The 25,263-nt window shown below is 43.1% G+C and overlaps 1 protein-coding gene across 11 annotated transcripts in view; it reads right to left on the bottom strand.

The window, feature by feature from the left end:
• The window catches only part of dab1a (DAB adaptor protein 1a), a 331,663-nt gene that overhangs the window by 12,114 nt on the left and 294,286 nt on the right, over window positions 1-25,263 (bottom strand). For 7 of the 11 annotated variants that reach the window (XM_039811470.1, XM_039811473.1, XM_039811472.1 and 4 more), the window contains 7 exons: window positions 22,003-22,142; window positions 18,458-18,556; window positions 10,032-10,163; window positions 4,994-5,113; window positions 4,449-4,487; window positions 3,896-3,958; window positions 2,397-2,450 (listed from right to left, as the gene is read on the bottom strand). In XM_039811470.1, coding sequence (XP_039667404.1) covers window positions 2,397-2,450; window positions 3,896-3,958; window positions 4,449-4,487; window positions 4,994-5,113; window positions 10,032-10,163; window positions 18,458-18,556; window positions 22,003-22,142 — 647 coding nt within the window. The remainder of the gene's footprint in view (window positions 1-2,396; window positions 2,451-3,895; window positions 3,959-4,448; window positions 4,488-4,993; window positions 5,114-10,031; window positions 10,164-18,457; window positions 18,557-22,002; window positions 22,143-25,263) is intronic. The other 4 variants (XM_039811477.1, XM_039811480.1, XM_039811476.1 and 1 more) reach the window with 3 other exon arrangements.

Genomic DNA, 25,263 nt, shown 5'->3' with positions numbered 1-25,263 from the left:
TGACCTCTACATGTAGACTCTGAGATAGCGAGGGCTTCTGTTGATTCCACACACTCTCTCAGTTCTTACGGGGTCAAAGCCTTAGAAGATTGAAATGGCTTTGTGTGTGTGTGTGTGTTTTATTGATTTGTCATCGTTTAAGAAGGTGACAGAGTAAACAACAGCAAAGATAACTTTGGACAGGAGGTCGCATTTCTGCCGCTGCTATCATCTCATCCCAGGTGTAATACGTACACACACAGCAATGATGTGTGATGAAATCATCTGACTATACTGTCCACTGTCACATCCTTCTGCTGAGAAGACAATAAACCTCTCTTGCCAATGAGAGAAAACCGTAAATCCATCCCTAAATAACAATGGTCAGATAAACACCGCTGCCTCGGGTCACTCCCCACTCAGTAGTCACAGGTACTACTGCTGCGTTCACACCACGTTGGCTGAATAGGAAGAATGAGAAAACATCCAATTGCTAAGTGTTCACGTTTTATTTCAAGATAGTTACCCCCAACGCAAACCCTGTGTAGAAGACCGTTAATAAGTTATGATACAAGTTAAACTATCTCATTGTGTCTATATAGCTCATTTGTAATTAGCTGAACTGTGTTGGTGCTAACAATGGATTCCATCTACATTGTACTGCCAGCACCAGGAGCTTGTCAGCCATTTCAACATCAGTTTGTTTGACACTTCTGCAGATCTTTCCACTAAATGTAAGATATTGTAGCAACCAGACGTTCCCCCATTTCTGCTTGAGGCTGCTCACAATATGATGTGATTGCAGCATTTTGATGGAAAAGACCTGCTGCGACATCACTGACTGTGGTGCAACACGCTTGAAAGATTCAACCCATAGAGAGAGAGAGAGAGGAGCACAGCGGCAGTTTCCTGCCCTCTGCGAGTCTGGATTCATCTTAAAACCAAATTAAATTATCTTCAAATTACAAGACAAGCTGTCAGCCTGCACAACTACATTCTTAATTTACTAGGATCCATTTATATTTCTATGATCCTGGGTTGTATTTACTCCCTCTGACTGACTGGGAAGCAGGGAAGACTTGGATTCGCTTCTTTTATTCAGAATGGACGACTAGTCCAATTGGTTGCACAACAAGAGAGAAATATTGGATTTGTTCATGTTCAGACACCTGCCAACACAAAGGCAATCCAAATAGCAGCATGTGTTGTGGGCTGGGTAAGGAGAAAACTGAAATACTGTGGTGACCGTAAGCTTCTTACCAGAGCTGGGGATAATATGCAGCCAGAAAACTGCGCGACTGATTCCAAGTCTACCAAAAATTCATAGAGAGGGATTGTGAATGCCAGTAGTGACGTGGAGGAGTCCAGTTTTAGTGGTTTAAGGATTACAAAAATTTTAAATAAAACACACGGAGCTGGTGGGCTCGGGATGGATTGAGGGAATACTGATGTACAGACAAGCCACATGGGATGTGTTCACATATACAACCTCACATCCACACGTGCAGACACACACAGGACAGCAGCCTGGTTATTGGGAGTGGGAAGATTTTAGCAGATTAAATCAGGCAACAATATAAGTAGCATCTTTATAGGCAGATAAAAGAGCAGCTGAGTGATAGTGCAGCCTGACAGTGGCCAAGGTTATCTTTCATTATGACACCGGCAGTGTGAGGCAATAACGGGAGCTTAAAGAAACACACATGCAACCGCACACACACACACGGGCGACACACACACACGCAGGACGCTCGCACACACACACACACACACACACACACACACACACACACACACACACACAGAGATATAGATTTACACTGCACAAACACTCTTACTTATATGCATGAATATCCTGATATATAGATTCAAAAATATGAGGCCATGCACATTTAAAGTCAGACACATAATTTGTATCCATTAAAGGAAAGTTGACAGTGACAAAACGTTCGCAATTCAATTCAGCGCAATCTGGGATAAGGTCATGCAGGTTTGCACTGGATTCACCACTGGCAAACCACAGCCGGGCATGCTTCATCGAGCAAACTGACACCACACGCACGCACACACACAGTATCCCAGTTAACCATATGGAGCAGGCACTACGGAGCACAAGGAGAAGAGCACCAGCCACCACAAGTACAGCACAAGCAGAAACAAAAGTAGCACAGCACACTGCACAAGAGCACTGGGTCCCAGCAAACCTCTCAGGGAAACATTAAAGAGGATCACTGTGTGGGAGAGATGTTAACAGGAAGTAGAATCACTGCAAAATCAGAGCGTCACAAGGCTCTAAAAAAAAAAAAAGGACGGGGCACCAAAGGCTTTACACCCGGGGACAGCTGAGAGGTTTGTCTGAGAGGGGGAGGCAGGCTGCGGCGGGTGGTGGGGCACGGTTCAAACACACGGTCACTCACTGGGTGTCGCTTTGGGACGTCATAGACCCCTTCCTTCTGCTGACTGGTGGGAACCTACACAATCAGCCAATAGAGTCAGAGAACAGCCAAGAGAGCCCGTTACCTCTGGTTTAATCAAACCATGAAACATCACTGTTACAGCACTGCGACACACTGTATGCCAAGACTAAACCCTGAAACCTGGCTACTTGGGAATCAAATCAATCACTAGCAGAGTGAGTGACTGAGTATGTGTGTGTGTGTGTGTGTGTGTGTGTGTGTGTGTGTGAAGGGGTATGTGCACGCACAGAGATAATCAGAATTAAAATCTGCGGAGTGAGAACTCATCTACTAGGCTAATCAGTAGATCGGCCTGCGGTGATGGTCTCTCTCTGTCTCGCTTTCTCCCTAATAAAGAATGGATAAGGCTGCTTATCACACCCACAGACATGTAATAACTCAGATTGTCACACACATAGAGACATGTAATATCTCTCTGTCACGCTGGCAGATAGATTTGACAGTGTGTGTAATGAGAAGACACAATGAGCGCTGATAGGTGATATTTAAGAATCCTAGGATTCCTGTGGTTTGTTTCTCCGAAAGTGACATCATGTTTAAAATAAAAGTTTTACTCCCCCCCTAGTTGGACGTGCCCTAATCAGACGGTAAATGAGAAATAGCACTGATGAAGAATGCGGATATCTATCTAGCACAGCCTGTCATATTCTTTCTCCTCCTCTCAATGCCTTGTTACTTCTTTCACATGTTTATTTCCAGATGCTGCCATCTTTATTCATACATTAGTTCCTCTGTGGCTGGAGGCTGGCTGAGGCTCACGTTTCTTACGCCTGATGTGTGTGTGTGTGTGTGTGTGTGTGTGTGTGTGTGTGTGGGGGGCTTTGTTTGTGTATGTGTGCGTGCATTTTTCTGTTTGCGTATGTCTGTGCACGCGCCAGCACTCCGTCTATTTTCAATCCATTTTATTTAAAGATCAAACGAGAGGCTGGTGATTAATCTTTCTTTCCCCCGCTTTCTTTCATCTCTTCGGGAAAAAGAGGGAAGAGGAGGAGAGAAAAAGAGGAGGGGTCCGCCTTCCACACAGGCCAGGAATAACCTCCACATCACCGTGCCCTCCCCCTCTTCATCCCTCGGAGGTCTACCCACGCCTCTGAGGAGTGCACCCAAAGAAAGACTCGTCTCCCTGGGGTAGCTAGCTATAGCGGCCCTCTCGAGAGCGTTGGCTGGTTGTTCGCCTTTGATTCTTACGCTCTTTTATTTTCCTGTATCTACTTTTTTAAGAGTGAAAAGAAGCCACCATTAATTGTATCTATAGGCTACAATATATCCATTAAAGAGTAATATAGCTGGTACTTATTGGCAAGCAAATGGCAGATTAAATCTATTTAGTCTGAACACTATAAAAGAGCTTCCGGTTGTTGGCAGCTTAACCACAGCTGACTACAAGATGACTGGGAATATAACGGAGACACAAGCAGGCAAGACGAGCTTGCGAGTACCTGATAAATGCCCTCTTCCGATTGGTCACGGATGGGCTCGTGTCCCGCCTCAAACACAATGTACTACAACGTCAGCAGCAGAGGGAGGGGAGGAAAACAAGAAGCAGGAAGAGAAATTGGAAGATAAATAAATTGAGAGAAAAGTGGTGAAATTGCAGAGGTGATTAGTCAAACAGCATTGTCAACAGGCTCTCATTAAAAAAAAAAAAATGAAATTGAACAATAGATCCTGGTGACAAGTGGAGGAGAATTTACGCAGCAGAGATTCCCAAAGCAGCTGAGGAACGTTATACATCTTTCAGCTAATCATGCACCCTGACTGGCAGACATGCGCACGGACACACAGGACCCGCGATCGCCCATATTTGAGCGTCTCCGACGGGTTGTTGACTCCACATACACATCTGTGGACATCCTAACCCTCCAAACTGTACCGCACTGCCACATTGTAACCAAACAGGGGCCGTCTCCCCCACAGTGCACACAGAGAGGAGCAAGCCGACTGGAATGCAGCACAGGTGACAAGCAGCAATGTGATTGGTCAGGAAGTTACCTGGTAGACCGGGTCCTCCAGATCCTCCTCCAGTATTGTCTGCAGATGAGCGGCAGCAGGAAATAGAGGGAGAGATCACACGCGGAGGAGAGAGGAGCAGAGGGGAGAAGACAGAAGAGGCGGAGAGTTAAGCTGGTGGAGTCGAAAGAGTAGGCGGAAAGCACAGCAAGACATAGCAGCTTCCCAGCATTCAGATAATCATTTGGCAATCATCGAGAGAGAGAGAGAGAGAGAGAGAGAGAGAGAGAGAGAGAGACAGACAGACAGAGAGATAAAGAGAAATTAAACAGGAGATGCAGAGAAGCGAGAACAGAGGAAGGTGAAATAACCACAATGGACAGATGGGGCTTCTGATGAAACCTTAAAAGTGGGTGCTCCGTATGTCATTCGCTTGCTTTGAAGTTTTTTTTTTTTTTTTTAAGTATTACTTGGCTTGTCAGTCAAAAGTCCCTTAGATGAAGCTCATCATACTTCCAGTATGGCAGATGATTGAGGTAAGGTTAAAACAGTAGAAAACAGAGGGAACAGAGAGTTGGGAAGTGTACCTGGTAGACCGCCTGCTCACACTGCTTGTCTTTTTGGGCCTTCTTCTCCATCTCCTCCCGCTGCTTTATCTCATAGATGAGCTGGAACAAGTCCCGCAGGTCCAGGATCACAGGCTCAGCCTAGGAAGTCACATTATACAGCAGGGCCATTACCACACACACACCAACAGGCACACACTACTGTATACACACTCATAGCACTGATCAGAACTCCTAAATTGCAACTATGCCTGCTAATTCTAGTTATGTGGGGAATAATGTGGACTGAACCTGCACTTCCTCATGATGACAGGAAGAATAAGGCCATGGTCAGACCAACATTAGCATTATAACAAAAAAACGCCCCATTCATTCTCATTTCAGTGAGGTACATAATAGCAGTAATCCCGACGCAGAGGGCTGAGGCAAAAAGGTGGCTCAATGTTTGCGGTGGCCTTATCCCACAGCCCGCTGCCTTGGTACATCAAATGCCAAGTGCACATTTCTGGTCAACAACTTTGTAATGTCAACATCCTATATCTACGGCTTGCCTTTCAAATGTCAAAACCAGGGACAGAACTGTTGTTGCCATGATCATTTTTTTAGAATTGTAAAAGCTAGCTATTACTCAAAGTGGACTTCCTGGATCACATTTAATCTTCCTCCTCTGCTGTGGCAACATGCCTCAACAGAAAAGACCCTTACGGTTTTCTAATTAAGTATTTCTTTGGGTCTGAGCGTCCGCTTAGGCAGGATGAGTCAGAGATACCTGATTGGGCTGCTGACAGCTGATTATGGATGATTCCATTAGGCCACAAGGTAAAAACAAAATGGCAGCAAACTGAATTTGACAATTTTGCCAGTTCTGTAATTAGTGTGTCTAAAATCTTTCATTAAAGGTAACATGTCTTTGTGATGGATTGTTTTCTGTGCCCCTGTGATTTAGCCTGGGAGCCAGACGAATCTGCGAGCTTTCATTTGCTCTGGCAGATACGTATGGCGCCCCTCCCAATCAGACACATTTCCAACCGAGGAGAAACTGGACGGGCAAATCACAACCGGTTCTCTCCTGTTTGATAGGTTTAAGACAATAACTGACAGAGGAGTGTCATGCTTGAATGTAGTTACCGAACATAGTTACTAGACGTAACTGGCATTCTCCGTCCAGTGCAACGCACCAAACTCACGACACCAAACTCACGACACCAAACTCACGACACCAAACTCACGACACCAAACTCACGACACCAAACTCACGACACCAAACTCCCAAACTAGGTGGTGCCGATCAAATATGAATCAAGACTCTGTTACTGTATTGCCTATTTCTCTCCTAAAATGTTTTCAGAAACATAATTCAGTGTACTGTTTAGCTTTAATTTGAGAAAGTTTGTGACCCGGGCGGCATTACTTCCTGCTTCAAAACCGATCAAGTACCGCCCCAACTCGCATGTGTCGCTCAGAGCTACATGTGCGTCGTTCCGCTGCTCTGATTGGCTTTAGATCACGTTTCATTGCCCTGATTGGTGGTAGATTTATGTAATTGCCTCCAGAGGCATTTTGGCCTGGTTGATAATGCCCCTTGGAAATCGAAAATGAATTGAGAGGTTCCAGACTCCTACGCATTCTCAAATTTGTCGGGCTATGCCGGGCTGCCTGTGATTAGTTAAACACTAACAAATCCTTGCAAGCGTTAAAAGTGACTAGACTTGGAATGGAAGTTCCAGACTATGAATATCTAAATAACTAGTACCTGCCTGTGATTGGGATCTGGAAACCAGATTAAGGCACAATGCCTACATACTCTCCTCCGTCTCTAGGCCTGGTTTAGACAGTGACAAGAGCAGATGGTGGCCTCTTGTCTTACCTTGTACCACCTTTCTTGTCAGGGGAGCAAAAGTACAGACAACAAACAAGTTGGATGACTCACAACTTATAACTGCTGTCAACGCAGAGTCTTATCGTACAATGGTGTTTCAGACCTAATCAATTATTGACAGGAGCTATGCGAAGTGCACCCAGAGTTAACAGACTGAACACTCCCTTGCATAAAATAGTTCTATTTTAGTGCTGTCTTTCTGCAAGATGCTGTCAGCCACATATTCCTCATGACAGACACACTGAGGTAAACGGTGGCTCCTGCTGGGCCAACAGTGGAAATATTGTCACTCTGTCAGACTCAGATCCTCTTGCATTTGACAATACATGCTCTAATCTCCACCTTTATTTGCTATTTGCTAACATGCCTTTCCGCTTCTTTGGTTTAAAAACTTGGAGGTAAGAGAAGACACAGAGCGCAGAGACGAGCAGTGAATTTAGGAATCATAAATGCAGAAAGCAAACGATCAGGGGTTTCGGTTAAAATCCTCCTGAATATTAAAGGGAACAGAGTCACCTTTTACCCAAATTAAATTCGGGGGCTGGTTACAGATATCTCCAGGATATCCTGCCACTGAATTTATTAAGAATTCATTAATTGGTATATTGAATTTCCCCATCATCTAAATCACATTCAGTTGTTGGATTTCCTAAAACAACCTCCAGAGAATTTGGCTGCATACACAGCTGGAGAAAGTGGACAGACTAGCAGTGTGCAGTATCTGACTCCTCTAAAATGGATTTATTTACAATCGTTGATCCTGGGTGCCAAATGAATTCAGATACAAGCTTTGGGACTCTGGGCTCAGACACCTTTGATTGACACCACTGGCATTTTGGATAGTTTCAAAAATGTTTTGCCACTAAGAAGGAAACACTGCACCAAAACTGTACTGTGAGTAATCTAAAAGTGGATAGTAATCCATGGGAATAAAATAATATACCCAAATATGAACAATGCATCTTGCAGATAGCAAACTGAGAGTTTGTTTTCCATTAGTAGTGAAATATAAAGCTTGTTCTTAAACACTGTCCAGACAAAGCTAGACTCACCAATGATGGCGGAACCATTAGATTATTATTTGTCATTTGCAGTTGCGGTTATGATTTTCTCATGTTGGTAATTTTGTTTTAAATGTATCAAAGAGATCAAAATAAAGGTTTTGATAACTGGAAATGTAATAACGATTACCAGACCGACACTAAGTAGTGTTTAAACTCTCTGTAGACTTGCTACAAATTAGATACATGGATGCTTCTAGGGATGCACCGAAATGAAAATCCTTGGCCGAAACCGAAAACCGAAAAAGAGGAAAGCAAGACCGAAAACCGAAACACCGAAAGAAATTATGCCAATTATTAGTACCATTGCATTTATGGCTATGACTGTGTACTAACTTTACTAAAATCAAGGCATTGCAATTGTATAAATTAATATTAAAGTTTAATTAAAAAAATATCTAGCAGAAATATGGCTACAATCTGATAGTCACATACAGTATATAGTAGCCTAAGAACAGAATAGCTTACCTATTGTTATTATGATTATTATTTGAGGCACTTTCTTGCAGGATTTCACTGAACATATCAGACAACGAGGGTGCATGCCCCTCATCTGGTGCAGAGAGACGAGTCTTTGTTTCTGCGCTCTGATCTCCTGCGCTGGGCCCGCTCCGTCTCCGTCTCCACGCAGGTTCTCCGCATCCATCGCGGCCTGGATCATTTCTCGTGCGCCCTGCTTTATTTCCGCATCCAAGTAATGGTCTTTATAATGCGGATCAAGTACAGTCGCGATGAAGTGCAGAGGATCCGAATAGATCTCAGTGAAACGTGTGCTGACAGACTCTAAGAGCACTTCTCATTGTTTTCACTGCGTGGTCCGTCTCAACCTCTTTGCTTAGGAGACACTTTGCAGGTGGAACAGATCGGGTACTGACACACGTGCAGGTCGCGGTTTCTGTTTGTGTCATCACAACATTCAGGCCGTATTGTTTCGGTGATAAAAGTATTTCGGCTGAAAACCGAAAATGCCCTTTTGGGCCATTTTCGGCCGAAGATTTTCGGTGGCCGAATATTCGGTGCATCCCTAGTTGCTTCTGTCACAAATAGATCTATTCATATTTATTACAATTGTAACTTTTCTGAAAAGTTATAACAAAGACTGATGAACTGAGAAACTAACTACGAAAGCCTTTCTAACATAATTAGTGTGCTTCCATCTCAACTACAACTTGCTAAATAAAACACATCCTTCTTGTGCGGAGGCTCTGAGTTGAGTAGTAAGCCAATTACTTTCGAATGTACCCCTAAATTGGCCTTTTCGGAACAACCTTAAGTCTTCATGACGACAGAGACGCTTTGTTAATTCACATCAAAGTGGTTACTTTCCAATTACAGCCTCAGCCATAAGCTCTGTCTGCTCCACAACTAATGGTCTGAGTGCGTATGATGGTGGGTTCAAATCCTGAAAAATGGGAGTAAAATGTAACCGTGACCTTTCCTCAGGCACACGTCAGGTAAATGACAGCTTAGGTGACTGACGAGAGCTTAGCCTTGTGCTGTTCGGCAGGGTAGCGTTTTTTTTAGTGTGGTTGGTGTAAATGTTGAGTACAGCCTGGTGTGTGTGTGTGTGTGTGTGTGTTGTGTGTGTGTGTGTGTGTGTGTGAGACACTGTGTATATCTGTCTAAGTCACAGAGCCACGGTTCATGGCCCTGGGAGGATGGATATGCCATTAGAGCTGGTGACACACACTCAAACCTTCATCGACTCACTATGGGAAATCAATACGGCTACAGAGCGAGCCAGCTGGATCCAGACTAAACAAGCCAGGCACATAGACATAACAACAGCAACAACAATCATAGCAGGTCCAAGAGGGGTACTCAATATCATATAGAGTATGTTGCTGAACGTACACACAAACACACACACACACACACACACACACACACACACACACACACACACACACACACACACACACACACACACACAGAAAATCTAGAGCTCCAGAGAGTAAACCGTTTGTTTGATGAATGGCACAAAGGGACATGAGCTGGCTTTCAAGGGTCCTTATCTAAATGTCAAGAGGTTTGTGCTGTTTAGAAAAGCCCCAGACGAATCACACATTGACCTACACAGAGCGGCTACATGGTAAAACGTGTACACACAGACACTGACCGACTGCGCGGTCTTGACTGCCACGAAGCGGTGGTTCCCTTCCTTCCCGCAGACGTAGCCGAAGGCTCGGTGGTCCGTGATGTCCTTGGCGATGTAGGAGATCTCGTGGACCGCATGGTGGTGTTGGAGGACCTGAAGGAAGATAGGACACAGGATGTTTAATAAATAATGCAGACATAGCCAAGACACTACAATGTCTTGTGATGTTACTTTTATTCTAGAATGTACGATTTCATGCTAATAACATGCAACATTCTTCTCAATATGTTGACTTAATTCATGAAAGTTCTTTCTCCAATGGTGGCCCCAATATCAGTCCTTCCAGAAAAAAAAAAAAACTGAAGTAGCACATATGATATGGTTAAGCTACAATTGACTTAAATAATTTAGCAGTCTTTCCAGAAAAATGCAGAGTTTTTTTGTGATTGTTGCGGGCAAAAATCCTTGATTATGCGGCACGTTTTCTTAAAAAATGCGATGGAATATGCGGGATATTTATGCAATTTTATGCGATGAAATTGCGGGAACTTGCAAAAACTGCGGTTTGATGAAAAAAAGAAAAAAAAAGTAATTCCCCCAACACCCTGCTTTTCGATGATGTTCACGTCGCGTAATTACGTCGCGTAATTACGTCACTTCATAACGTTCCCATGGCAACAGGGGAAAATGGCTGCTCTTGTGTGAAGTAGACGCAACATTTTTCAATTACTGCTAGGATATATGTGACTTTTTTGCAACGAAAATGCGGGGATTATGAAATCACGCAAGCCCAGCATATTTTGCGCGGAAATCAGCAATTTATGCGTGGAAAGTGCGGTATATTTGAAAAAATGTGGCCCCTGCATAAATATGCGGACTTTGGCTGATTATGCATTGAATTACGCAATCGCATAATCGCGTTTTTCTGGAGGGACTGTCATATTCATAAGAAACAAATGCATTTAAAACTGGTAGAAAAAATAAGTAGGGCTTTGAAAAGTTTGATGCACTTTATATTTCCTTGTCGTTAATGGCTTTCTGCCTTTATTTTGACAGGACAGCTGAAGACATGAAAGGGGAGAGAGGGGGGGGAATGACATGCAGCAAAGGGCCGCAGGTCGGAGTCAAACCCAGGTCCGCTGCGTTGAGGAGTAAACCTCTATATATGGGCGCCGCCGCCCGCTCTACCAACTGAGCTATCCGGGCGCCCACTGTCATAACCTGGCTCAAAGGCCATGACAAAAGAGGGAGAAAATAATGTTTTACAAATAACATATCATGGATGACACAGGAATTAATATGATTGAATTAAGTTCCAGGTGTTACAAAAACTATCAAAACGTTATGGACATAAACATACTCATTCACACACACAAAAAAAAAAAAAAACAAAAAAAATAATTCCTATATACAACCCGCAAACTCCTACCTCCACCTCACACCCACAACCTTTGTATCCAATATTAAACTGTTCCTAGCGCCCCTGCCCTCTCTAGTTTAGCCTGGGTGGGGAGTGCCAAGCTGGCATTGCCCGTGGCAGATGGCACTGTTTTTCCCGAGGACAGAGGGGGGGGGAATCAGTGACAATCACAGCTCGGCAAGCTGTCGACTTGATCACTTCATCTGTGCCCTCGCTCACAACACACACAAACACACAGACACAATTCACAACGTAATATGCAATAGCCCTCTGTAAAGTCACACTAAATGGCTGCTTTGTTGTTATTGTCGATGCCAGCTGCATGCTGGGAGCAGAGACACACAGTCAACATAATGACCCAGTAGCCCTTGAGTGCATGCTAGGGGTTGCAGCTCTATACATCAGAGGCTAAACACACACATCTGCTCTCTTTGAAGCTATTTCAGATCTAAGACATGGCAGAATAGGGGGACACCAATTTAACATGGGGGCATTGGCACACACGCACACACACACACACACACAAGAAATAGATAATCATTGTATGAGTCATGTTTTCTAAATTAAATAATTAGAGTAATGATTATTATTATCACCTCTGATTGACCTGAAAATGGCAGTGCATGCACGCACGCACACACACACACACACACACACACACACACACACACACACACACACCACACACACACACCTCATTTGCAGAGGTTATTGAATTATCTCTGGGTGGGTGGTGAGGTGACAAAGAGGGACTCTGATTCAAAGAGAGCAGAGAATGAGATGACTGCTGCATAAATTCAATTGCTCTACTTTGTCTTGGTAGCAAGTACATCTCAAAGAGTTGAAACAATTTACATATACTTACAGTCAGTACCTAGTTTATCAGGTGCAGCCTATACTAGCCAATGTTTTGATATACAGATTTAACAAAGTGCTGAAAATGTTCCAAAGGATCTTGGTAGACCGCTACCATGAAGGAAAGCACCTACTCTTTTATGCCCGCTGTGTACCGATACCGTTTCCTCAATACCAATTTTATAAAATCCATTTTAACAAATCTAAATGACAAAATTACACATTACGGCACGAATGACGAGACATTTTTTGATACTTGATATTATGGAGGCAATTTGCTCGGTGCCTACTGAAGTTCAGTACCCAGCCCTAGTGCTGTGTACAGGCTGTTTTACGCCAGTAGTTTACCCTGTCCTCTACTCAATCTTAAAAAAGCATATGTTATTTTTAAGATTGAAAAAGCATCGTTACTGCCAAAGTTAAAGTCAGTGTAAATATTTCTCAGAAAAATGATTGTAAGTGTACTCTAAAGGTTAACCCTGTGACATCTAGATGAAACTGAATGGACTTGGCACTTTCATTTTCAAATTGATAGAGAATGTGAACGCCAACTGGGCTCACGTCTGGCAGCATCGTCTATCAGATGCCGCTCAAAGTTGCTTAAACAGACGCATTCTCTGGGGAAGTGGAAGTTGTTTGCAAAACGAGGTGGGAGTATGAAAAAAGTCGATAGTGACTCTGTACTCTCCCTTCTTTTTTTCTCTGGCACCGTTGATATGCACTCTTGGCCTCTCTCTCACAATCTCTCTCTCACACACACAGTCTGAACCGAGACCGTCCCTGTTATTACGCTGGGAGTGGGGAGGGAGGAGGAGAAGCAGCATACTGTCTCTCTCTCTGTTTCTCTCTCTCTCTCTCCTCCCAGTTCTTCACATCTGCCTCCTGAAGGGGAGACCATCATATGAGGACCTGCAGGTAGAGCTGGGCAATATATCGATATTATATCGATATCGTGATATGAGACTAGATATCGTCTTAGGTTTTGGATATCGTAATATGGCATAAGTGTTGTCTTGTCCTGGTTTTAAAGGCTGCATTACAGTAAAGTGATGTCATTTTCTGAACTTACCAGACTGTTGTAACTGTTGTTACCCACTTAGTCATTGTATCCACATTACTGATGCTTATTTATCAAAAATCTCATTGTGTAAATATTTGGTGAAAAGCACCAATAGTCAACACTACAATATCGTTGCGGTATCGATATCGAGGTATTTCATCAAAAATATCGTGATATTTGATTTTCTCAGATAGAACTCTGTGTGGCATTCATCTGGTCTCTAATCTGAGCTGCTGTTAACTTGCGATTTCTGAGGCTGGTGACTCGGATGAACTTATCCTCCGCAGCAGAGGTGACTCTTGGTCTTCCTTTCCTGGGGCGGTCCTCATGTGAGCCAGTTTCGTTGTAGTGCTTGATGGTTTTTGCGACTGCACTTGGGGACACATTCAAAGTTTTCGCAATTTTCCGGACTGACTGACCTTCATTTGTTAAAGTAATGATGGCCACTCGTTTCTCTTTACTTAGCTGATTGGTTCTTGCCATAATATGAATTCTAACAGTTGTCCAATAGGGCTGTCAGCTGTGTATCAACCTGACTCCTGCACAACACAACTGATGGTCCCATCCCAACTGTTTTCAGTTATTTCACACTTCTTTGTTAAGTACATAATTCCATATGTGTTCATTGATAGTTTTGATGCCTTCAGTGAGAATCTACAATGTAAATAGTCATGAAAATAAAGGAAACGCATTGAATGAAAAGGTGTGTCCAAACTTTTGGCTTGTACTGTTTTTTTTTTTTTTTTTTTTTTTTTTTTTTTTTTTTTATTTTTATATATATTTTTTTTATATATATATATATGAACACGTTGCTCTAGGGTCTTTTCTACACAGCTTTCCTTCATGTGTACTTTTTTTTGTTTTGTACATCATCCTTTCGGCTGGCTGAACTGGACTAATTTGATCTTTCTGATTTCATTCTCTGAGGGAGCAGACGGCCGGTGAGCTCAGCCCTTCACTCTTCTGTGAATTCTTACCTGGCGTGACCTGGGGCGTGATTTTTGACAAAACCGCCCAAAGGGTTGAAGAGGGTAGAGCGTTGTGTACTATGTGTGTATTGTGTCTTGAAGAGAAAAAAAAAAAAAAAAAAAAAAGACATGCCGGTCTGCCCTCTGCTAGATTAATGTCTCCCCTCTTCCTCTCCTCCATCTCAAGCACCACCTCCCTCCATCCCGCACGACCTTCCCTCCTCCAAAAGAGAGGCCATCCATCCATTCGTTCACCCATACATCCATCCGCCCATCCGGCTGACTGATGCACAGGAGGGGAACAAGTCTGTCAAGATCCCTGAACCTCATTCCCTCTCTGGCTCCCCCTCTCCCTCCTTCCCTAGCCATTAGAAGTGGTTGAAGGACTGATAGTAAGGACATCATATCTCTATAGTTAATATTAATGTGCGGAGACAGAGGACAAGGTCTCCCTGTAGAGAGCTTTACTTTGCTCACTGATTCTCTCCCTATCACTCTAACTCTGTTTCAGTCCGTCTTTGTCCCTCCCTCCCTCCCTCATCTGTCTTTTACACATCCTCGTTTCCTCTCACCTTCTCACCCTTTCTTCACTTCTACACCATCTCCCCTTTGACTCCCTACCTCTCTATCTATCTCTGTTTCTTTCTCTTTATCCCCTAACAATCTTTCAGTGTAGAGGGTTCGAAGCATCAGGAAGGGGAATGAGATGAAGAGAAATGAGGGCTATGAAAAAGAGGGATTGGGTGAAGGATGAGTTTGGCTGCATGCAATATGGCTGCCATGTGGGAGCCCACTGGTTACTGTGTCCTACACACACACACACACACACACACACACACACACACAAGCCATATATAGAGATTTACTCCTCAACGCAGCGGGCCCGAGTTCGACTCCGACCTGCGGCCCTTTGCTGCATGTCATTCCCCCCTCTCTCTCTCCCCCCTTTGATGTCTTCAGCTGTCCTGTCAAAATAAAGGCCAAAAATGTCCAAAAAATATTCTTTAAAAAAAAGAAAAACATTCAGAAGAGCAGATGTTAATGCAGTTTTAAAAATAAGGCTGTTTCACTCCAGCAGCCAAAAAAAAAACAATCTAACCTGCGCAAAACGATCCGAGTGTGCTACAGTACCTTTATAACGGATTGTTCTAGAAGTTTCTGGGATTTAATGGGAGCAAAATGGCCCTTTTAGTGAGGCTGTCCTCCAACCACAGCGCTAAGTATCCTGGGGAATGTAGGCGTTATATTTCTTGCTCAAGGATACTGTGACAGGTATGGCCAGTTGGGAAACGGAACCTGGACACTACCTATCAGAGGATCCTTGAGAAAGAAATCACTATGCTCTATAGGCCACTTTCCCTTGAGCTGCCTGCACACTCGCCCTGCAACTGCATTTACCCACTGAAGTCACAGTTTATCTGTCCATAGAGTATCCTCCATCTATTAAACCTGTTTGAGTCGTGACTCACTCGGATCTTTCACCCGACTCTTTAAATTAACTCATGAGGCGCGAGTCTCTAGTATCATTAAGTCGGATCAGTTGAGTCCTACTACAAATCAATCTGAGACACACACAAACCTCTTGCAACATTAGCTACTACTAGTCCTAGCCATCTTAGCTGCCAGAAGCTTTATAACTTAAAATGTCATGGGCAACCACAACTCCACAAGTCAACTCAAGCGACTGAGTGAGCAGAGAGACAGTCCGAGATAACAGGTTCTAGGAACTTCCCGACCTGCAGACTCAGAGCTGGAAACGTTGCAAGCTCGCAGACCATGGGACTCACTCGAGAACTCGTGAGTCATCATGACTCTCGAGTGAGTCAGTCGCGCGAATCAGCCGGCTACATTGTCATGAGTGGATCTGTAGCAGTCAAGCGAGTGAGGTCTCTCCTCGAGCTCAGAGTAAAGCAAATCCACAACAAAAGCCATTCTTTGACTTCTGAAATAACATACAATGTTCTGCACGTAGCCTAGCTAGGCCTACTGTAGGTTTGGTGTATACGTGTAGTATGTTAAAATGCAATTAGGTTGAGCAGACAGTCCGAAAAATTGCAAGCTCGCCTCGGCTCGCCTATAGATCAATACTAACTCAAGTGACACGCACAACCTGGATCAGTTTAGTGAGTGACTCTGAATAACCTGAACCCTTAAAAGGAATCGAGTTTGGCAGGCCTACTATCTGTGACTGGTCCTACTATAAATCCCTGAGTTGTCAATGTGTCTCAACATCGGTGAGGCCGAGACAGACTATGCTCCTTTTTTAGGGGTATTTGGGTAATTTAGGCGATTCTGTGATCTCAGCAGACAGTAAGAAAAAAAGAATGAACCCTTTTTAATAATTGTCATTAATAAATGGTAAATTAAACCATAGTTATTAGTTATTTTACTGTAGACAAAGAATGACATGATGATTTAGAATGTTTACTAATTATTAGTAATCTCATAATTTATGTTATTTTATCATTAGTTAGTGAAATTTAAAATAATTATTAATTCATTGAGATAGATCGTTAATACTTTGTCACTGGTTAATAATGGTTTTGCAAATCATCCATAAACATTATTTGGATGCTCACAATAATTCAACAATTAATAAGCATCAAGTAACATTATTTTGGCTACATTAAATCTTTTTTTGGTGATCTATAAAAGAGAGGATTATTTGACACACCAACCCGACGGCCGACCCTCGGTAGAAAAGGCAGTCGGACTGATCAGTCTCCCCGAGTTGGTCCAAAAAGTGCTTCGGAACACACCGAAGCGACGCTGACTTGAGCGTACGTTCTGTGCGTGAGCGAGACGTACTACGTCTCCATAACAGCAGGCGGCGCTAATCTGTATTGTCGCCAAAAAAAGGAAAACCGGCAGCTGATTGGACGAACGCGTCACGTGGGTCTGGCTTCTCCCGAATTTCAAAGCCAGACCATAGTGGCGGCTTGTTCGGAAAACGATCTCGTATTTTATGAAAATAGTTCAGTTGTTTCTGAAAACATTTTAAGCGAGAAATAGGCCGTGCAGTTGCTGAATCTGTCTTCATTTCAGATCGACAAAGGTCAGTTTGAAAGATTTTCTCTAGTCACGCTCATCCCGCTCGTCATTCACCGGCCGATTCAACGAGTCAAATCGGCCCAAATGAAAGACGACGGCTCCTCCGACTGAACACACCGAACAGACTCGGGTCACCGACCTCGGCAGACTGTCCGACGGCCGATAATCGGGTTGGTGTGTTAGCGCCTTTAGTTTCTTTTTAGAAGCTTTACAAATGATTTATTAACCATTAACAAGGTATTGTAATCATCAGTTGCTTTCTAATAGCCATCCAATAATGTGTGGATTGACGGTTTACAAAAGATTTTTTAAAAAGGTTTAAAAAAAAAATCCTTAATATAATATACAGTATAACATGGTATTGTGTGTGTGCAACAATAAACAACTGACAACATTGTATTCAGAATATAAAATATTTTTATAGCACTTTTTAACGTGTGATTGTGTAAAGGTGTTCACGAGATACCAATCTTTCGTGAACTTGTGAATTTCGCCAGCCGTCGTCTCTTGCTTTGATGGAGACAGACGCTGATTGCACGGGGGGAGGGGCTGTGTGTGTGTGTGTGTGTGCGTGTGTGTGCGTATGTGAGCAAGTGACAGAGAGACGGAGGAGAGCAGGGAAAGGAAATGCAGCTGAACGAATATGCTGAGTGTTTTAAATAGTGTTTAAAAAACCCCGCAATGTGCGGCAGCCGGTGTTGATTGTGCGGCACACCGCCACAAATTGTGTGGGAAACACTGTTGTAATGAACTGCTACCGAAAAAGATAACTGGCAAACTTATTGACAAAGAAACTGGTCGGTCAACAGGAAAAGCAGCCATGTGAGATAGAAAATGTATAATCCTGGAGCATAATCTAGAACCAGCGTTGTTGCTGTTTTCGGAGAGGCAGACAATGGGATAGCCATGTTCTCTCATCTACGGAGGCCTTGTTCTCAGGGTTTCAATTAGGGCCTCGTGATTTCCCCAGGGGACCCCCCTCCCTCTCACGGAGATGCCTCATTAACAGAGGAAACACACGCACACGCAGAAACGCTGCATGCAGGCGCACAAACACACACACACACACTCACACACATGCTTCTGAGCTTACCCCTGACTTCTCATCAAAGATCTTGATCCCTCCAAAGGAAACGGTCAGAAACACCTTCTGTTTGTGTTCTCCTTTAGACCGTGCTGCCGCTGCTATACCCTGAGGACAGAACGACGCACAGACAGACAGACATGGAGCAAACAACCACGTTAGAAACATTACAGATACACATTGGTTTGTAAGTCCTTAAAGAGCATCTCTTTGGACCCCTTCGCTCTCAAAAAATGTTTCTTTTCCTTGTCAATAACAGAGAAATTCACCATAGATCATTTTCCCATCTACAGTAGCCTCAATAGTCCATATAAATCTGTTGGGCATGCTTGTGATTCATATCTTTTTTTTTAAATTTTTTACAAATTAATTAAAATGTATTTAGGTTGAGAAATGAAGATCCACCAAATATCGCATGTCCAGTAAGCTACTTTTGATGTTTCGTTCTGCTGAATGTAAAACCCTAATGCCATTTATTATAAGCATTGTGGGAAATGTAGGAAATCAATAAGAACTGAAAAAAAGCAGACAAGACAGGTACAGAAAAAAAGTTACATCGCAACAATTCATGACAACATAACTGATTTATAACTCTAATAAGTGCATCTAAGGGTGGAACTCAACTTTACGTTCACCCCACCTCCGTCTGCATAGGTGAGTCACCAGAGAAGAAGAAAAGACAGGAGCCAGATCAGAGGAGGGAGCGAGCGGGGCGAGGAGAGGGAGGAGCGGTGTGAAAGGAGAGGTGGGGAGATCAGGGAAAAAGAGTTGATGGATTTCCTGTCTGAATAAATGAGGAGGAGGGAAGCTGTTTGATCAATGAGCTGTCTGTCCTCTCCTCACCCTTCTACGCCCCGGCTGGATAGAGTTTTCACTACACAAACAAAACGTAAAGGTAATTTTCTCAATTCAAATGTCTCCTGCAGTATGTGGATCCCATGTGTGAAAGGACAATTAATGATATATAAGGCACTCTACACACTGAAGGTTTTCTTTAGGGATATATTTGTGGAAAAAGAAACAAAAAAAGTTTTGACTGTAATACATCAACCAGACGGCCGACCGTCGACAGAAAAGCCAGTCGAGATGATCAGTCGGGTCCCCGAGGTCCAAAAAATGGCCTCGGGACACACAGAGGCGACACGGACTTGAGAAATGTAATACGTCTCCATAGCAGCAGGCAGCGCTACTGTGTATTGTTGCCCAAGAAATGAAAACCGGCAGCTGATTGGACGAACGCGTAACATGGGTTTGTTTTCTCCGGAAATTCAAAGCCAGACTGTCATGGCGGCTCGTTCAGAATACGATCTCATATTGTACTAAAATAGTTCACTGAAACTGAAAATGTTTCTGAAAACATTTTAAGCGAGAAATAGGCAGTGCATTTGCTGAATCTGTCTTCATTTCAGCTCAACAAAGGTCAGTTTAAAAGATTTTCATCAGATTTTGAGAGACTCTAGTCACGCTCATTCTGCTCGCCATTTCCGGGTGAGTCCCGACTGCCCTGCAGCCGACTGAACATGTCAGGTCGGCCAAAATGAAGGCCGACAGCCCCCCAGACGGACGACGGCACGGGACACACCGAATAGACTCGAGTCACTGACTGATTATCGGCCCTCTGTGTCCCGGGCTTTAGGGACATCGGAACTTTCTACAGTAAAATATTTCACTAAATCAGCTTGTTCGTTAGGACTTTAGTTATAAATAAAGATGGTCCGATACCATTTCTTGCTTCCTTAATACCGATTCCGATACCTGGACTTGTGTATCAGCCGATACCGAGTACTGATCCGATACCAGTGCGTCATATATTTTATTAATTTTTAACAGCTGTATACTACTATCCCTGTATGGATGTGATATGATTTGCAGTACGGCCTGGCTCAGGTTAAACTTTTTGTGAAACATTAACAAACATAAACAAAGAATTAGTGATGCACCGAAATGAAAATTCTTGGCCGAAACCGAAAACCGAAAAAAGAGGAAACCAAGACCGAAAACCGAAACCGAAACACCGAAAGAAATTAAGCCAATTATTAGTACCATTGCATTTATGGCTATGATTGTGTACTAACTTTACTAAAATCAAGGCATTGCAATTGTATAAATTAATATTAAAGTTTAATTAAAAAAATATCTAGCAGAAATATGGCTACAATCTGATAGTCACATACAGTATACAGTAGCCTAAGAACAGAATAGCTTACCTATTGTTATTATTATTATTATTATTATTAATTGAGGCACTTTCTTGCAGGATTTCACTGAACATATCAGACAACGAGGGTGCATGCCCCTCATCTGGTGCAGCGAGACAAGTCTTTTTCTGCGCTTGGCGCTGCTCCGTCTCCGTCTCCACGCGGGTTCTCCGCATCCATCGCGGCCTGGATCATTTCTCGTGCGCCCTGCTTTATTTCCGCATCCAAGTAATGGTCTTTATAACGCGGATCAAGTACAGTCGCGATGAAGTGCAGAGGATCCGAACAGATCTCAGTGAAACGTGTGCTGACAGACTCTAAGAGCACTTCTCATTGTTTTCACTGCGTGGTCCGTCTCAACCTCTTTGCTTAGGAGACACTTTGCAGGTGGAACAGATCGGGTACTGACACACGTGCAGGTCGCTTTTTCTGTTTGCGTCATCACAACATTTTCGGCCGTATTGTTTCGGTGATAAAGGTATTTCGGCCGAAAACCGAAAATGCCCTTTTGGGCCATTTTCGGCCGAAAATTTTCGGTGGCCGAATATTCGGTGCATCCCTACAAAGAATGCCGTAGAACTTTCTTTTAATATTTAGTTTGCCAGTCGTAACGGAAAAAGTAAAAAAAATAAAAATAAAAAAATACTTTAAAGTAGATTTTCTTCGGGGATAAATTACGTGGAATCGGATCGGTACATAAACTCCAGTACTTTCCGATACCAATACCAGCATTTTAGGCAGTATCGGAGGCTTTTCCGATACTGAAGATCTCTCACTATAAACGAATAAATAAATGGCTTATTTCTCATCATCTTTCTCCTCTCTCATCTCTCTCTCACCTATCATCCAAATGATTCCCCTCCTATAAGCCTTCCCTCCTCTGCTAACTGCCCCATCTGTCTACCTCTCCCTCTAATTGTTCCTGTCCTTGCAAATGAGACATTCACCCCTTCTCATCCACACGGCTAACCTCCTCACTTCCTCCTGCACTGATCATCGTCACGCCTATAAATTATAATGTCCTCATTCCCCCCCCCATCCTCTTCCACCTTTCTCTTCTTGCATAGAAAACTCTACACGTGTCCACATACACACAGGCGCAGATATGCTGTGATGTACGCAAAATGCATATTTCAAAGTTGAACTTTAGAATATGCATGAAGTTGAAGAACTATTTATGGACTGTGTTGGCTACTGATATTCAGTGGTTTTTGTGGGTCATGGAACATAACGCAGATGTAGTCCATCTTTTCAAAGATGCGTGTTAGTAGCAAGCTTTAAGAATTACCTTTAAAGAACAGATCGATTCTTAATTTAGGGCGCATCAACAGAAAGAAAAAGAGAAACTCTCCTTACCTTGAGCTTCATCATCGAGTCCTGGCACAGTTTGTCTCCACGGGCGGCGGTGACCTCGTCCAGGCCGATAAGCTTGGCCTTGTAGCGGACACCATCGCCCTTAAAACGCCTGATGAGAGCCGCCTCGCTGCGATCCTGCCCTGCAGAAACACACACACACACACACTCTGCAGTCGACAGTACGTCTTCCAGTCAAGGACCTCCATCTACCTCGGACCAGTGCTATTACCTCGGGATCATCAATCACATAGGCCACAAAAGACTCCAACAGTAATCTAACACAACAAGACTAGGTTGGGCGCCTGTGTAGCTCACGTGTAGAGCGCGCCCATATACGGAGGCTCAGTCCGCGACGCAGCGGGCGTTCCCCCTCTCTCTCCCCTTTCATGTCTAAGCTGTCCTATCAAATAAAGGTCTAAAAATGCCCAAAAAATAATCTTAAACAAAACAACATTGTGAGTGGCTGGGCTGTACGCGTACGGTCAATGTGCTATATAATTGTTACACAAATAGTCAGTGGTGGTGTCTATAATGTGAATACTGGATATTAAATCTTTTTAATCTAAATCTAATTTTCTGTAGTGGTCTCAGCAATATTTGTTCTTGAAGTGTACTGAAGTAGCACATATGATATGGTTAAGCTACAATAATTGAAATAAATAATAGCGTTTTTTTTCCAGAAAATGCTGGGCAAAGTTTGTATAATCGATTGTAGCGACGTTTTCTTAAAAAATGCGATGGAATATGCGGGATATTTATGCAATTTTATGCGATGAAATTGCGGGAACTTGCAAAAAGAAAAGTGATTCCCCCAACAGCCTGCTTTTCGATGATGTTCACGTCCTGTAATTACGTTACTTCATAACGTTCCCATGGCAACAGGGGAAAATGGCTGCTCTTGCGTGAAGTAAACGCAACATTTTTTTTTACTTTCTGCTAAGATATATGTGACCAATCATGCAAGCCCCGCATATTTTGCGTGGAAATCGGCAATTTATGCGGCGAAAGTGCGGCGTATTTGAAAAAATGAAGCATAAAAAGGGGAGAACCGGGATGAATGAAACTGTTTTTAATTAAACGTCATTTACAAAGACATTGTAAAACACTGAAAGCTAATATTTTGTCACTAGCAACCTAAATCTGTCCTCTGTTAAATGTAGTTGCATTTTCAGCTCTGACTGAAACCGTTGGGGAGTTATTTAAGCAGTAGTCTGAAGTGCGTTTTGTTTCATTCGTCCCTCCTGGCCTGGACGAATGAAACAGGCGGGGGGACGAAAGAAACATCCAGTTTAAGCTATGTACACTTCCCACAACTTCAATATTTGGCAACATTTCGTGAATGTTACTTCAGATAGGTGTTATTTCAGATAGATTGCTGCAGGGCTACACGTCTTGGTGAATGTCTGTTAACAACTCATTGCCGTCATCGTGAAGTGCGTATCTCGCGGTTATGGAAATACCATGCATTATGCCATTTATATAGTTAGAATAATACATGTTTCCAATTATATAATGTTTCTATAGTACAAAATGTTATTTCACTCTGTTCTTATGTGGGTAGGCCACCGCACATCCAAATAAGTGCGCTTCATGACCCATTGGCCATCAGTCTCCATAGGATAACATGGCAAAACTCGACCCCCTACCTGATAGCCCCAAATATATTTACATCTTTCTAAAACCACTTTTCCATGTCTCACCTGTATAAAATATAGTATAAACACAGACATGTGTGCAATTACTTAGAATACACGGGGTTTACTGCCTGGTCGGGACGAATGAAACAGCTGTTTCAATCGTCCCGACAGCAACAACTGACATTTAAACCCATTTTGCTCCTAAACTAAAAAACTGTGACATTCCACACTGTAGGACATTTTAAAACACAAATTCATCTGTCGTATGACCATGACAACGGTACATGAAACAATAAATACAACCTGTCATTAAAAAAAAATTACCGCATCAAACATTTTACATACCGCACTCAAATTGGGTTCGCGGGTCTGCGTTCCAGGCAACCCGTAACTCGTGTTTTCACAACCTTCTACCCGTTAAAGTGCCCTGGAACGGCAATCAAACCCGTAACTTACTACCCGTGAACTTGTACCAGATCGTCGTACTCCCAGTTATAGTTTTTGACGTCACACACACATAAACAACAATGGCGACCCCTGTTGATGCTGTACAGACGCCGTTTATTAACAGTGATAAGTATAAATAAATAGACATAAATAGGCAACGTAAAGTAACCTAGATAGCTAACGTCAACGTTAGGTAGCCGCTAGCTAACGCTAGCTAGAAGGGTTTGTGGTGACTTTGCCTGTAACGCTACCAAGCTGTGAGTCGTGACTTGAAGTTGTAAGTTACGGGCTAAAAACCTGTAGCAGCATGACGTCATGACGCCAACTTTCCTGGGTCTGGTAGATCTTGTGTGCTGTACGTGCTGACGAAATTTGACATTTGCAACGTGTATGGTTTTCGGGATAACTGCAATGTTTCATTCGTCCTCCGTTTCAATCGTCCCGGTTGTACCCTATGCGGACTTTGGCTGATTATGCATTGAATTATGCGATCGCATGATCGTGTTTTTCTGGAGGGACTGATTTAGAAACTTATTTAATTAATGTAATAAATTCATGTGTAAACAATTCGTTGTTCTGGACTACTTATTTAAAGTGTTATTGGCCTATTTCAGTCACTGTGGCTAATCAGTGTGGTAATATGGTTAATTATTCTACAACATGAATAATGCTGATATTTCCACCAGCGGTTACACAGAGTAAAGCTCTGTCTGTCATGACAGTTAGTAGAATTATACTGAAGGCCTTTCCATTCCACTGGTGACTCTCTCTACAGCTGTCGGAAAGCAGCACGGATCTGTTCAACCTGCAGTCTGTGAAAGTGATGACGTCAATTAGGCACAGCAGATCCGCTGCTCCACATTTGGTACTATAGTACAGGTAGAAGTGTGGCTGTGATGAGCCACATGATGCGATAGAGATTGTTCAGGTTCAAAACTAGACAACAATAAGTTTCCTCTCAGGAAAACGCTACAGGGTTCCTAACTGTCACTGCATTATAACAGGAAGAGCTCTGTGATTAAAAGGGTGAAAGTATTGAACGTGACTGGCTCTGATTGTCACATCCTCCAATGCATGGACCTATAATAATGCTTAATGATCCCATCTTGTGCCCGAGTGTGCCACAGGTGCTCCGAGGGAGGCTGGCCCACGAAATTACCAAGAGTGCACGCTCCCA

This window comes from Perca fluviatilis, chromosome 9 (assembly GCF_010015445.1).
Source record: "Perca fluviatilis chromosome 9, GENO_Pfluv_1.0, whole genome shotgun sequence".
In the NCBI taxonomy this organism is placed as follows: Eukaryota; Metazoa; Chordata; class Actinopteri; order Perciformes; family Percidae; genus Perca; species Perca fluviatilis.
The sequence above is the reverse complement of the archived record's forward strand: the minus strand, read 5'-3'. Positions and strand labels throughout refer to the sequence as shown.